This window comes from Orcinus orca, chromosome 15, assembly GCF_937001465.1.
Source record: "Orcinus orca chromosome 15, mOrcOrc1.1, whole genome shotgun sequence".
Lineage (NCBI taxonomy): Eukaryota > Metazoa > Chordata > Mammalia > Artiodactyla > Delphinidae > Orcinus > Orcinus orca.
The window spans coordinates 67,449,776-67,463,330 of record NC_064573.1 but is presented as its reverse complement, the minus strand read 5'-3'; the positions used below and the strand labels follow the sequence as shown (position 1 = coordinate 67,463,330).

Genomic DNA, 13,555 nt, shown 5'->3' with positions numbered 1-13,555 from the left:
CCTCCACTCACAGAGCCCCTGGGCTAGCCTGGGGGACATCACACAGGCTCAGGGAGCCCCTGAGTCCCCCTGAACTTGTACCCCACGTTTTATGCATTTTTGGGGGGAGGAGCGACAACTCACATCAGTCTCCAAAGGGGCTTATGTCCCCCCAAACAAGATCCCAGTGGGTTTTAAACTACAGCTCTGGGGACCCAGAGGCTCTCACGGGTGGGGGACCTTTTTTTTTTAACATCTTTATTGGAGTATAATTGCTTTACAGTGGTGTGTTAGTTTCTGCTTTATAATAAAGTGAATCAGCTATATATATACATATATCCCCATATCTCCTCCATCTTGCGTGTCTCCCTCCCACCCTCCCTATCCCACCCCTCTAGGTGGTCACAAAGCACGGAGCTGATCTCCCTGTGCTATGCGGCTGCTTCCCACTAGCTGTCTATTTTACATTTGGTAGTGTATATATGGCCATGCCACTCTCTCACTTCGTCCCAGCTTACCTTTCCCACTCCCCGTGTCCTCAAGTCCATTCTCTACGTCTGTGTCTTTATTCCTGTCCTGCCCCTAGGTTCTTCAGAACCATTTTTTTTGTTTTTTAAATATGGAATGCTTCACGAATTTGCGTGTCATCCTTGCGCAGGGGCCATGTTAATCTTCTCTGTATCGTTCCAATTTTAGTATATGTGCTGCCGAAGCGAGCACTGGGGGGCCTTTTTGAAATGAATCTTTTTAAACTTATAAAATCCCCACTTGCTCATTAGGAGAAACATTTCCAGCCTGTGGTTAAGAGCACAAGCCCTGGGGTTAGAAGAAGCTGAGTTCCAACCGTGACTGTGTCACTCATCGTGGGTGCCCGGGGCACATCCCAGACCCCAGAGCCTCAGTCTTCCCATCTGTAAAGTGGCACTTATAATTAGGTGTGTGGAAGGCCCTGGGCACAGCTCCTGGCATGGTAAACGGAGGCTGCTGTGAGCACAGGGGACTGAGTGGATGGAACTCATCTAGGCATGTGATTTTTCCTCACTTAATACACACATAGGGAATTCCCTGGCGTCCAGCGGTTAGGACTCCGTGCTTTCACTGCCAAGGGCCGGAGTTCAATCCCTGGTTGGGGAACTAAGGTCCCACAAGCCGTATAGCGTGGCCAAATAAAATTTAAAAAAAAATACACACATAGCTTTATATGTACATACATTTACAGTCTTTTGGCTTTCTCTGCTTTTCATGTATTAATAGAAATGTCATTCTCTTGGTCCACACATACTTTTTCCCCCTTAAGCAGGCACATGGAGACCTCGGACTCTGTCACAGCACCTGGTTCTCTGTGTCTAGGGGTCCCACTTAGGCTGTTCCAGTTTTGCGCCATTCCTGACAGTGCTGTAACAAGCGCCTGGCACCTCTGCTGTGGGTTCCCTGGCCGAGGGCTCTTTTGAGCTCCTGCCCCATCACTGGGCTGATCAGAGCCACCCTTCTCTGGCTTTCCTACCTCCGTGCAGTCGGCCAGGGTGTTTCCTCCTCCTGGACTGATTTCAGCGTGACACAGAATGGTGAAGGGACTTCTGCAGAGTCCCATAGTGAGTTTGTCAACTGGTCCCCGCCAAAGACTTTCTCCTTCAGGTGGGCTGGGTGGGGGTGGGGCCGCAGCTGCAGGGCTGGGTTTCCGAGGTGGCAGGCACCTCCGTGATGGCTGGAACATTCCAGGTGCTCACCAGCCCTCAGCTCTGCACGGGGTCACAGGCCTGCGTTCTTTTGCTGGTGCTGGGAAAGGAGTGACCGTTTCAGGTGACCCTTCTCAGCTTGAGCCCCCACCCCACCAGACTTTCCTTTGTGGCCTGGAGCCCAGGGTCAGCAGGTTCCCAGGCTGAGGCCTTCACAGAGCCACAGACCGTGGCTCAGGAGGCGGGGAGGAGACGGGAGCTGACGGGGCCTCTGGAATGGAGGTGGGGGCCAGGCTGAGCCGTCCACATTCCTGGGTTCAAATCCAGATCCACCATGCACCAGCTCTTTAACATGAACAATTGTCTTCCCCTCCCTGAGCCTCAGTTTACCCCTCTGTTAAATGGGGGGGGCATTTCCTGGTTCACTGTGGGAAGATGATGTAAATACCTTTAGCGTACAGTAGGTGCTCAGTATGTGCAGTGCAAGGTTATTATTTGTTGGCATTTGAAAAAGTCGGTCCTCCATGCTTGGGATATTGATTGTGCATCCCAGCTGTCACAGAGAGGGTACCTGAGGATAAGTGAGACGGAGCCTCTTTCTCACATGCCTCAGGGAGGGAGAGGGCAGACATGAATCACCAGCTTAATTCAGCATGACAGGGATACAGAGTGCATAGGATCCCAGGCAGGGAACCATCGCTTCTACTCAGATGGGGGTGGAGGTGGAAGAGGACAAGGGAAGAGGTGACAGCACAGCGGGGCTTTGAAGGTAGGAGGTGTCAGGAAGAGAAATGGGGAAGGGTGCTGCAGGCATCAGGTCCAGCATGAGCAAAGGCCTGGAGGTGAGGGATCCACAGCAGGAGTGGGAGCAGGAGACTTGGAGGGCTGAGGGTAGGGCTAGGCAAGGGACACCACCGCCAGGTTTCCATTGTCTGACCCTCCCTCTGGGGAGAGAGTGAGGGGAAAGACACTCACTCACTGCCCTTGTCCAGGTGGGAGGTGGGAGGCAGTGGTGGCCTGGAGGGGTCAGGGTTGGAAAGGAGATGCTGAGGAGGAAGAGCCCCAGTCAAGATGCCCTGCTCCCGTCTGGGCCCCTGCAGCTCATTCCCCAAGACCTCTGAGAGCACCCAGCACAGCTGTCCCCTCCAGGGTTCTGGAATTCACTGCTCAGTCACTTCAGCTCAGAGACTCCCACCAGGGCCCAAAGAACTTAGAGAGCTTAGGAGTCTCCCTGCCTGGAGACTCGGGGCTCCCAGAGAGAACATGGGCTGCGCGTGGCACCTGAGCTTCCTCTCTGCTGGTCTGTTTCAGGAACTGGTGCTCATACGTGGTGACCCGCACCATCTCGTGCCACGTGCAGAATGGCACCTACCTGCAGCGCGTGCTGCAGAATTGCCCCTGGCCCATGAGCTGCCCTGGGAACAGGTGAGTGAGACCGTGTGGAGTAGGAGCTGCTGGCGTTCCCACGGTGGGCACGGCCTGGTGGAAGAGCTGGGGCTGGGGCTGGGACCCCGTGCAGGAGACGCCTGGGACCCCAAGGGTGGGCGGACAAAGGGACCATTGTCCATTCCCAGCGCCTCCCCTTGGCTCTTGGGCCTTCCTGGGGGAGGGATTCCAGCATTCACCTGCACGCCTTCGCTCAGTGAGCGTTCACCGCTGGGGACAGTCTAGCCCAGCTCGCAGGGGCTTCCTGTCCAGTTGGTTTCTAGGTCCCCCCGGCGGGGGGCTGGGGAGGGAATGGAAGGGCTGAGGCCCAGAATGCATGAGGAAAGAGGCTCCAGAGGGACCTGGAGGTGGCAGAGGACCCTGGAGGCTCTGGGCTTGTCCCCATGGATGGTGGGAGGGGTGGCGGAAGGCCCGTCTGAACCGGGCCACCTGGGCGCTCTTTCAGCTACAGAACCGTGGTGAGACCCGCATACAAGGTGATGTACAAGACAGTGACAGCCCGCGAGTGGAGGTGCTGCCCTGGGCGCTCGGGGTCGAGCTGCGAGGAAGGTAGGACTGCCCCAGGCGCAGCCCAGGTGCCTCCCCTCAGGTGTGTGGGAGGGAGCTGTAAACCGTAGCTGAGTCGGTAGGTGCTCAAGGGCGCAGCACCACACTTACCAGGGCTGCTGCACAGAGCTGCCGGCCAGACGCAGCTGGGCCACAGTGGGTGTCTGCTCTCCCACGGGTGTTGACCACCTGCCTCTTGGGACACTGTCAGAACCCCTGGAGGAATTTCATACATGCTGGGTAGCTCACGTCTTAGGTCACACATCCCAAGCCTTTCCTCCAAACTTGGGGACATTTCCATGGGAGGTGGTAATGGTGCAGGGAAGCAAAGCACCACTTAGTGCAGTGGGTCAGCAAGGTCGGGATGGCTACACCCAGTCTGCAGGTGAGGAGAACAAGGCTGTGTGATGGGCACACAAGGGCGTGTGATGGGCACACAGCTCCTAAGTGACAGGATTCAAACCCAGGTCTGCCTGGCTTCCCCCAGGCCCTCAGGGATGGGAGGACTCAGCTGGGCACCCTGTGTGCGGAGTGTGTCCCAGGCAGAGGCCCCCCTCTCTCCCCCCACCTCCTCTGCGTGCAGCTTGGTGGTTTGGGGCCAAGCACCCAGCAGGGGCGCAGAGGAGGCAGCCCGCCCCTCCCCTGGCCACACAGCTACTGGCAGTGCCGTCTCCTCGAGGGCGCCTACCTCTGCTGAGGGGTCCAGGCTGCATCCACCCTCACTGCCTGGCTGAACCCAGTGTGCTCCGAAGAATGACCAGAAAGAGGATGGACTGGCCTAGAGCCAGCCTGAGAACCAGGCCCGTAGGCCCCTCAATAGAAAGAGGCATTCAGGGCCCCCAAGTAGCACATTAATGTGACTATCGGTCGAAAGATGCATTCTGATTCCAGAAACACCGATGTGTGAAACACAGCCTCCGAATCAAGGGAAGGTGATGCTTATAGCGCCATTCATAGGTGTTTCTTGAGAGATTTACACACTTCACCTCCCTGGGACCCCACAGCAGCCCCAGTTCACAGATGGGGCAACGCAGGCCCAGAGAGGTGAAGTCACACGGGGTGGGGGCAGACTCCCCATGGAGTGGGGCAGGGAGGGAGCCTGGTGGTTTCCATGTGGGGTGGGAGAGCCCCCAGCACAGCGGGGGAGGAGCAGGGCAGCCAGAGGGAGGGGGGAGCTGCTCGAGGTCCAGCAGGGTTCTGGTACAGAGAGGCAGCCCTTTTTACAGATGGAGAAACTGAAGCTCAGAGAGGTGAGGGGGTTGACCTGCGGTCACGCAGTATGTGAGAGCTGGGACTGGGACCACCCTGACCAAGCATCCATGTGTCAGTGCCTCCAGGCCTTGGGGCTGGATGGCAGGGAAGGAGACTGGCTGAGACTCTCACCAAGGCAGATGTGGGAGGCTGGGAGGGGCAGACAGGGAGGGAAGGGAGGGGGCCAGGAACAGCCCCCTCCCCTGCATGCTGGGAGGAAGAGGGGCAGGCAGAAGGGCCCCAGGGGCAGGAGGGGAGCCAGCCAGGAGGGACTGTTGCCAAGGAGGCCACAGAGGAGCTGGTGGTAAGGAGGGGGCGAGTCCCCAGGGTACGGGGGCCCCCTGGGTGCAGAGCACCTGCCCATACATAGGCCACTCTGTCCCTGGCTCCCCTCCCAAGGGCAAACCTTCCCAGGTCTGTGGGGCCATCGTGGAGCAGGTGGCGGCAGCGCCCATGCCCTTGAGTGCAGCCGCTGTAAGCTGTGCATCCACGACCAAGCCAAGGGCTGTGGCTCTGCCGCGGGGGTGAGGTGGGGGTGCGAGACGAGGACTGGGGCCGGGCCAGCCCTGACGTGTCCCTCAGCAGGGCCTTGGGGTTCCAGCCTGGGGACGGGACAGCTCTGCCGCACACCAACTGTGTGGCCTTGGGCCGGGTACTCCCCGTGCACCGTGCGAGTAGTTGTGCAGGGGTATCGGGCCCCGGGGGCGGGGAGGCTGCAGTTCAGGCGGCACTTGTCTCGTGCCCTCTCAGAGGGAGGGGCACCTTCTCTAAAGGGCACCAGGCTGCCTTGTGCTCTTGCAACACCTGGGGCTCTCCTGCCCTGGGCCTCAGTGTGCTCACCTGTGAAATGGGCAGGATCATACAGTCGGCCTCCCAGGGATGTTGCAAGGGTGAAATGAAGCAGGTGGCGCCGCAGCCCATGGAGGGCAGCATGTGGCGTGATGCCCAGTGGGACAGGAAAGGAAGGGCCTCTCCACACCCATGAGGTTGGAGCCGAGTAAAGGGATGCCAAGGCCTGGATATTCTAGAAAACTGCTTTGCTGGGGCCCTGGGAATGGGGACGGGGAAGCATGAGGACATTGCTGACCCACGCCGGGCCCTGCCCTTCCTATGACAGCCAGCTTCCACCCAGCTGTTTTCCCTGCTGGTGACTGCCCTCGCAGTCTGTCTGGTGTTGTGACATGACCTGAGGTCAAAGAGCTCTGTCACTAGGGGCAACAGGGCCCAGAGTGAGCTGAAGAGGGAAAGGAAATACCTATCATTCCAGAATCCAGCCTTGGATCAGCTGTGCTCTGCTGTGTGACCTGGGGCAAGTCACTTCACCTCTCTGAACCCCGTCTCTATCTGAAAGTCGCCTCAGATGGAGGAGTGCCTGCCTCACACCTTATTATGAGGACCAGAGACATGCCTCCGGCATAGCTACTGAATAAATGTCTTCCTTTCCCCTTTGGCCCCCTGTGCTGGGGAGTCTGCCCTGCCTCCCAGCTCTGAGACCCCATTTCTCAGTCAGCTGCTCAGCAAACAGGCCTCTACTCTCTGGACTGGATGTTTGTGAGGCGAGCAGACTTCATGACTTTTAGTTCTGGTTTTCCCATCTGTACAGTGGGAGTGTTCACTCCGTGATAATGAGTGAGGATGGTTTCTCTGATGTTCTTGACAACCGTGAGGAAGGGGCTAGAATGGGTCCCTTTTTACAAATGGAGAAACTGAGGCTCAGAGAGGTGAGGGGGTTGGCCTGGGGTCACTCAGTATGTGAGAGCCGGGACTGGGACCAGCCTGACCAAGCGTCCATCTGCCAGTGCCTGCAGGCCTTGGGGCTGGATGGCAGGGAGGAGACTGGCCCAGGCTCTCACCTGCCTGCCTGCTACCACCAGAAACAATGGGCAAGGAATGGCCAAGGCCAGAATGCATCATGTGGGCTGGTCCTGATCCCCTGAGTGGCCTGGGCTGTTGGGCTCTGCTGAGGGTAGGGCTGTAGTGATCACCCTGCCTCTAGGGGCTCCCCGCAGACCGATCTCTCACCCAACAACCCCATTGTCCAGATGATGAACGTGAGGCTCAGAGAGGGTATAGGTCTCACACAAGGTCACACAGCAAGGAAACATCATGGCTGGGATTCTCTCAAGGGCTCTGACCTGAGGTCTACGATGTCGCCCTGCCTCAGACCCTCCTGCAGTCATAATGATGTAGACTTTATGACTGCCACTGACATAAAGGGGGAGGAAAGCTGCCACTGTCCTCTGTGCTGGGCACCATGATTTGTACTCACCTGCATCGTGCCACCATGTCATGGTACAGAAGGTCCAACTGTGGAAACTGAGGCTGGGAGAGAGGAGTGCCTTGCTCTGGGTTACAGCTGGATTCAAAGCCCTTCAGTCTGACCAGAGCCGAGGTCTTTCCTCTGCAGCAGCGCTGGCCAAGGACTTCGTGGGGCACGTGTTCAGACAGCTGGGACTGACGGAAGCCAGCCTCAGCCCCAGCTCCTCCCAGATAGAAAGATAGAGGAGAGGGGACTCCCTCACCTTCCCCTCTCCATGGGCTCCCCCAGAGCCGGGCTGCCTCCACTTACCCCCTCACTGTCCCCATCTGTCCCTCACACCTGTCCCTTCCCCATCCGTGGACCCCCACAGCCCTTGTCTTCTGTGGTGGGGAACAGCAAGGGAAGAAGTTTGCCCAGGGTCACATAGTAAAAAAGCTTAAAAGCAGACGGAGATTCCAGCCCAGCACTTCCTGGGCCCCTCGGCCTCTCCACCGTCCAGGGCTTGGCCCTTCCCAAACATGGCTCTTGTGCTCTAACCAAATGCCAGGTGCAGTGCCAAGCCTGTGCCTTACTCTGCGGATTCAGAATCCTGCAGGTTAAATGCTGTTGGAATTTGCCCATATCTGCCACCCGTCTACTCCACTCCTGTCTGGGAGGCTTAGTGGCCCCCACCTCCGACTCCCACCAGTGTATTCTCCACCCCCAGCTGGGAGGCTCCCCCTCTGCCCTCCCAGCTGCCCCAGCGAGGTGCCCCAGCTTTGCCCTCCCTCCGTTTTGCCCGGGGCCCACTATGGCCTTCTCTCCCACCCCAGAGCCTGGGCAGTGGCTGTCCTCTCTGCCTGTAACCTTCTTGGCGCTCCCGCCTGGCTCCGAGGATCCCCACCCTTTCATCATTAATCCTGTCTCTCTGGTTCCTGGAACGGGTCTGGCGTTAAGTGGGTGCATGGGAAATGAGTGGGAACCTCATTTTACCCGCAGAGGGACCAGGACAGACACAGACCAGGGCTTCCCAGAGGGCTGCTGGAGAGTTCTTGGAGCTCCCAGCCCCAGCCCTGACCCCAAACCCTGACTCAGGCCAACAGTAGCAAATATTTACATTTGCAAAGTAAATTCCAGGGAAGGGAGCTGGGCAGGGACAGGGGAGGCTGCGCTCATGTGGTCTGTGGTCACTGGACCCAGCAGACCTGGGGGGAGGGCTATGAAGGAATAAGCCCCTCAGAGAGAAAGTCAGGACTGGAGCCCAGGGACACTGTCAACGTCTCACACCCCTGTTCCCAGCTGAGGGTGGGATTTAAACACCATGCTCTGCTCCCCTCTTCTCCTGCCCTGGTCCTGCTGTGTGGACGGGCAGCCTCTTCTCTCTGGGCCTCAGTGTTCTCATGAGGATCTGTTGAGAAGGAACATGAGACACTGGGCAGAGGGAAGGGCAGCTGCTTAGGGGGCACAGGACTAGAAACTGCAGATGGCACTGGCCTTGTGGAGGTCAAGATGGAGTGATGAGAGCTTGTTGGTGGGGGGCTTTGGTGGGTTCCCTGGTCTGTGCAGGAAGGCTTTCTGGAGGAGGTGACATGGGGGCAGTGGCTGTGGGGATGAGGAGGCAGTGCGCTTGTGTGTGTGTGTGTGTGTGTGTGTGTGTGTGTGTGTGTGTGTGTGTGTGTGTGTGTGTGTGTGTGTGTGTGTGTCAGGCTGGCTGGGACCTCCCAGATGGTGGGAAGTGGCCCACAGTCAGGGTCCCAGGGTGGAGCCAGGGTTTGTGGTCCTGGGACTAGCGGGGAGCTCCTTGGAGGGTGAGGTTGGGGCTGGGGAGGGGCCCTTCAGGGTGGACCACCAGGCTGGGGTGAGGGGGGCTCTCAGTCCACTGGGGCCCGCTCCAGGGGCCCTGGCTCAACACCAGTGGGAGGGATGTGACATTTTTATCCTACAGGAGACCTCCCCCAGCCCTAGACTTTTTACGTACTGGAATTTTGTGTGGTATAGGGCCATTTACAACCTGGTTCATCCCTTAAAGTATTTCTGTCTGTTTCTTAGAATTTAGGGAGAGCTTGGGGGGCCATTTTTTGTGAATCTTGAATCCAGAACCAATATTTTCTGGTCTTTTTGACAGTTTTTGTTATTTAAACTTTCTTTTTTTTTTTTTTAATTTTAACTCACAATTTCTTTGAGTCAGTTATGTCTGCACTGCTGGTCAGACCGTGCTTTCATTAGTTTTTCTAGTTCTCTCTGGCTCCCAGTGAAATGTCCCAAAGCAAGTGGGTTGAAAAAGAATTTCCAACCATATGTTCACAGATTAAAAACTTGGGGACCCCCTGGCGTGACATTAGAACCCTTATGTTCATTTTCAAGACAGTCATGTCTGCCGTCCACATTATTTTGCCTTTTATTTTGTTTGCTTGCTTTAAATTCATTTTCAGCCAGTGATTCATGCATTCCTCAACAAGAGGTTTAGTGAAGCCCTGAGGCCCTACTGCGCGCCGGGCACTTTCCCCAGCCACTCGCAAGACGGACAAGGTCCCTGCCTGGTGGAGTTCACGTTCCAGCCAAGGAGGGCGGAAGATCAGACCGGGGAACTGGCAAGCAGATAACATGTTAGAGGGTGGAAAGTGCCATGGAAAAAATGGAAGACGATAGCAGGGTGGTGCGGAGGATGGGCAGGGCGGATGCTCTGCCCAACTTCATCCCAGAGAAAACCCAAACTTCCATGGGGTTGGAGGGATGGCCTCTTCTTTTGGTTGACTTCCTGGAAGCAGTCATCCAGTGGCCTTTTACATCTTCACCTGGGAGCAAAGGAGATGCGGAGGGCTTACCGAGGTCGTTCTTCTAAGGAACCAGCATTCTTGACGGGCGCCGGGCCTCCCTGCCTCTGCCAAGGGGAACCTGGGGGACTTGCAGTGCCAGGTGGCCCAGGAGAGAGGAGGACGGGCCCTGGAGTTAGACTAACTGGGTTCCTTCAGCTGGGTGACCAGTCTCTTTACCTCTCTGCCTTGTTTCCCCCCAAAGGGAAATACTCATATTCACTCATCCATTTATCTGAGCACGGGGTGGGGGGGCAGAGGAGTGATAATACCAAGCTACTCTGTGCCCGTTTCCCCATCTGTAAAGCAGAGGGGTTACTAGCACCCACTCACAGGGCTTCGTGAGGACAGTGAGTTAAGACTGTTTATGAGAAGTGCTTAGAATGTGCCGGGCCCAGCATAAGTGCTGCACAAGCATTGGCTGTTATTATCATTACCTACCTTGTAGGATCGAGCTGGGCTTAGCACCGGGCGTGGCTCATGGTGGCATTATCACCCCCCCACTGCTGTTGTTCTGCCCACAGAGCCCCTAACCCCTGCCCCAGTCTTGGGCTGCCAACCCCCTTCCTCTATCCCAGGTGTGATTTACCCCCTGTGAGAGGGCAAGTCGCAGGCCCCCAGGGAGGGCATGCTGGGGATGCGGGCCCAGCCTGAGCGAAGGCCCCGTGGTGGGACCTGGAGAGGGTCTGGCAGCCACCCTGCTGGGGGTTGGCCAGAGGGACCCGTCTGGTTTGAATTCCCGGCGCCTCTCACTCCCTGCACCAACCCACAGCCTGGCTCTGAGCTGCCAGGCCCGTGCCTTATTTGGGTCTTGTCTCCCCCCAGGCAACACTTTGCGGCCTTAAAAGGCAGGCCCGGGCGGGGGGGTGGGTGGGGCAGTTGCCACTGGTGGCTTCAGAGCCCCTCCAGCTGCACCCCCCCGCCCCTGGCTTGGCCAGCCCAACCCTCCAGCTATGGAGAGAACCTGGTCCCCAAAGCCAGACCAGCCAGGATGGCCTGCTCCTCATAGGGGTGGCTGCAGGGGTGGCCTCCTGGAACAGGCCCCCCGTGCCCTCCCAGGCAGCCAGCCTCCCTCTGGTTTTCATTTAAAACCAGAGCTGGATCCACTTCAGTGTCTTCTTACCAAGTGGGGCAGGGAGAGGGTGGATGGTGACGTTGCTGTGTTTATTGAGCACCTACTGCATACCAGGCCCTGTGTGTGCTCATTAAGCCCTTTGCATGCATGTCCATCCTCAGGCCTCACGCCAGCCCGGGAGGTGTAGAGACCTTATGATCCCATTTTACAGATGAGAAAATCAGCAGGTCCAGGGAGGACAAGTCACATAGGTCAGCAATTAGCAGGGCTGGGACCTGACCTTGCATCTGTTGACTCTAAGCTGTTAACCCATGCAGCTTGCTGGGGTTGTTGGAGAAGCCCCCAGCCTCACCCATGGCCCCCACCCATTGCCAGCCCCCCTCCCCAGCCCCATCAGGTTGATAGCCTTGTCCCAGCTCAGCCCAGTTCATGCTGTGTGACCCAGGCAAACTGCCCCACCTCTCTGGGCCTCTCTCCCTTTGCACTAAGGGGAGTAGGGATCCCTCTGTGACTGCAGTGGCAGGTGGGGGGCGGGAGGGGGACAGAACAAAATGTCACAGCCAGCAGGGCTCTGACCCTCACTGTCCCTCAGTTGTAGGCTCCTCTGGCTTCGTGGAGCCCAGGTGGTCGGGCAACACCATGTGGCGGATGGCACTTCGGCCCACAGCCCTGTCAGGTGGGTCCTGGGGCAGCTGCTTGGGGTCCCCCTGGGCTAGGGGAGGCTGGAGGGGCTGGTGGTGACTGTCCTAAAAACCAGCTGGGCCCAGCAGTGGAGGGTCAGGGATAGCACCCTGCGCTTGTCCACTGCAGGCTGGAAAGAAAACTGGAAGGTGGAGGAAAGGCCCCCAAGGGGAGTCTGACCTGGGCCCAGGCACCTGAGACCCAGGACCCCCAGAGTCTTGCAGACATGGGTCCAAGCCCCCACTTTCCTTTTTTTATTGAAACGACACTTTTCTGAGTGTCTGTAGGATGCAGGGCACTGTGCCAGGAGCTTTCCATAATCAACTTGTGTAAACCTCACCCCAGGAAGGCATCATTGTTGCCACTTTAAAGAGGAGGCTGAGGGTCAGAGAGGGGACGTGCCCTGCCGTGGGCCCCGCAGCCAGGAAGGGGCAGCTCTGGGCCTCGACCCAGGGTTTTTGCCTGTTACACACTCACTCCACCCTTGCTCTGAGCTCAGCCTTCCCAGGTGTGAACGGGGTGACACTTGTCCTAACACGCAGGATCATGGTGAGGACCGGAGAGGCGAGCTTGTATTGTGCTCGGTGGCTGCCCGGCACTGTTATGAATAACGTTGGGGTATCAGTGAGGAGGCCAGGGAGCTGGACAGTGGTTCTGGAAGAAGGGTCAGAGCGTGGCACCTAAGCCCATCCCAGTCTGGACTGTAATGTGTCGGTCCCCAAAGCTTCAAGCCGAGGCCAGCCCCGCCCATGTGGGATGCAGTCGTTTTGGATGAGGAGTCAGATCCCTGGTCCTGCTCTGAGAGAAACAGTCCCCTTGGAGGCTCTGGAGCCAAAGGACACCCACAGGGCATGGCTCACCTTGGACAGGCTGTGACTCTTTAGCTCCTTCCCTGTGATGGGCTATCTCATGGGTTAGGGTCATCAGGTATCTGTCCCCTCCCTCCATCCTGCCCCCAGGGGCTGAGGGGCTCCAAGGGGAACCTGGGAGCCCTGGCCCAGCCTGCTTCCTCCCTGCAGGTTGTCTCAACTGCAGCAAAGTGTCGGAGCTGACGGAGAGGCTGAAGGTTCTAGAAGCCAAGGTGGGTGAACAGCTTCCGGGCCAGGCAGGCACCACCCTCCCATTCAGCTTTCTCAGCCTCCCTTCCAGCGCCCACCCCGGGAAGCCTGCGCACAGTCAGGCAGCCTGGCCTGCTCTCCTTCCAGGAGATCCATGAGGTTCTCCTATCCCCATCCCACCCAGAGACTCCTAGACACCCCCCCAGAGCTCGTGGCTGGGTCCCCTCATTGCCCTGTCACCTTCATCCTTTATCCCACCCACCCATAATACCATCTTCCCAGTTCCAGAAAGCAAAAACATCTATTGCGTGTCTCAAATTATCGCAAGATAAAAAGTTTTTAACCATTAAAAAGTAAGACATTCTAAATTTAGAAACATGAAAAACTCAGCACCATGAAAAACCTACCAGAAAACCATTGGCCTCTGTCGCCTGTGCCCCCAGAGAGAGCGATTGCCAACATTTAAGCATCTTTTCTTCCAGATTTTCTAAACACACATAGATGCATTTACATTAATCTCCATATCCATTCCCTCCTCTGGGAATTTATCTTAGGAAGATTAGTTGCAAAGATGTTCATCCAAGTGTTAATTAAGAGGGAAATTTGAAAACCAGACAACAGAAGGGGTGGTTGTATAATGAGCAAGTGTGGCTCAGTGGAATACTGGACAGCCATTAACAACGCCTCCATTTTCCAACACGAAAAGATGCCCCTGATCTATCAAGTGGAAAAACCAACCTTCTAAACAGCATGGGTTAAAACCCCCGTTATGAGGTGTGAGCACCCCAGGA

General features: G+C 57.1%; 1 protein-coding gene and 1 non-coding gene across 8 annotated transcripts in view; one reads left to right on the top strand and one right to left on the bottom strand.

The window, feature by feature from the left end:
• EMID1 (EMI domain containing 1) overlaps nt 1-13,555 on the top strand; it is an 81,240-nt gene that overhangs the window by 44,990 nt on the left and 22,695 nt on the right. For all 7 annotated transcript variants that reach the window (XR_007471849.1, XM_049698333.1, XM_049698334.1 and 4 more), the window contains 4 exons: nt 2,967-3,080; nt 3,547-3,650; nt 11,618-11,701; nt 12,726-12,787. Coding sequence is in view for 6 of the 7 variants with exons in the window: in XM_049698333.1 (XP_049554290.1) it covers nt 2,967-3,080; nt 3,547-3,650; nt 11,618-11,701; nt 12,726-12,787 (364 nt within the window). In the remaining variant the exon portion in view is untranslated. The remainder of the gene's footprint in view (nt 1-2,966; nt 3,081-3,546; nt 3,651-11,617; nt 11,702-12,725; nt 12,788-13,555) is intronic.
• Nucleotides 593-699, bottom strand: LOC117198121 (U6 spliceosomal RNA). Its single transcript, XR_004479068.1, has one exon. It is a non-coding gene; the product is annotated as a U6 spliceosomal RNA (small nuclear RNA).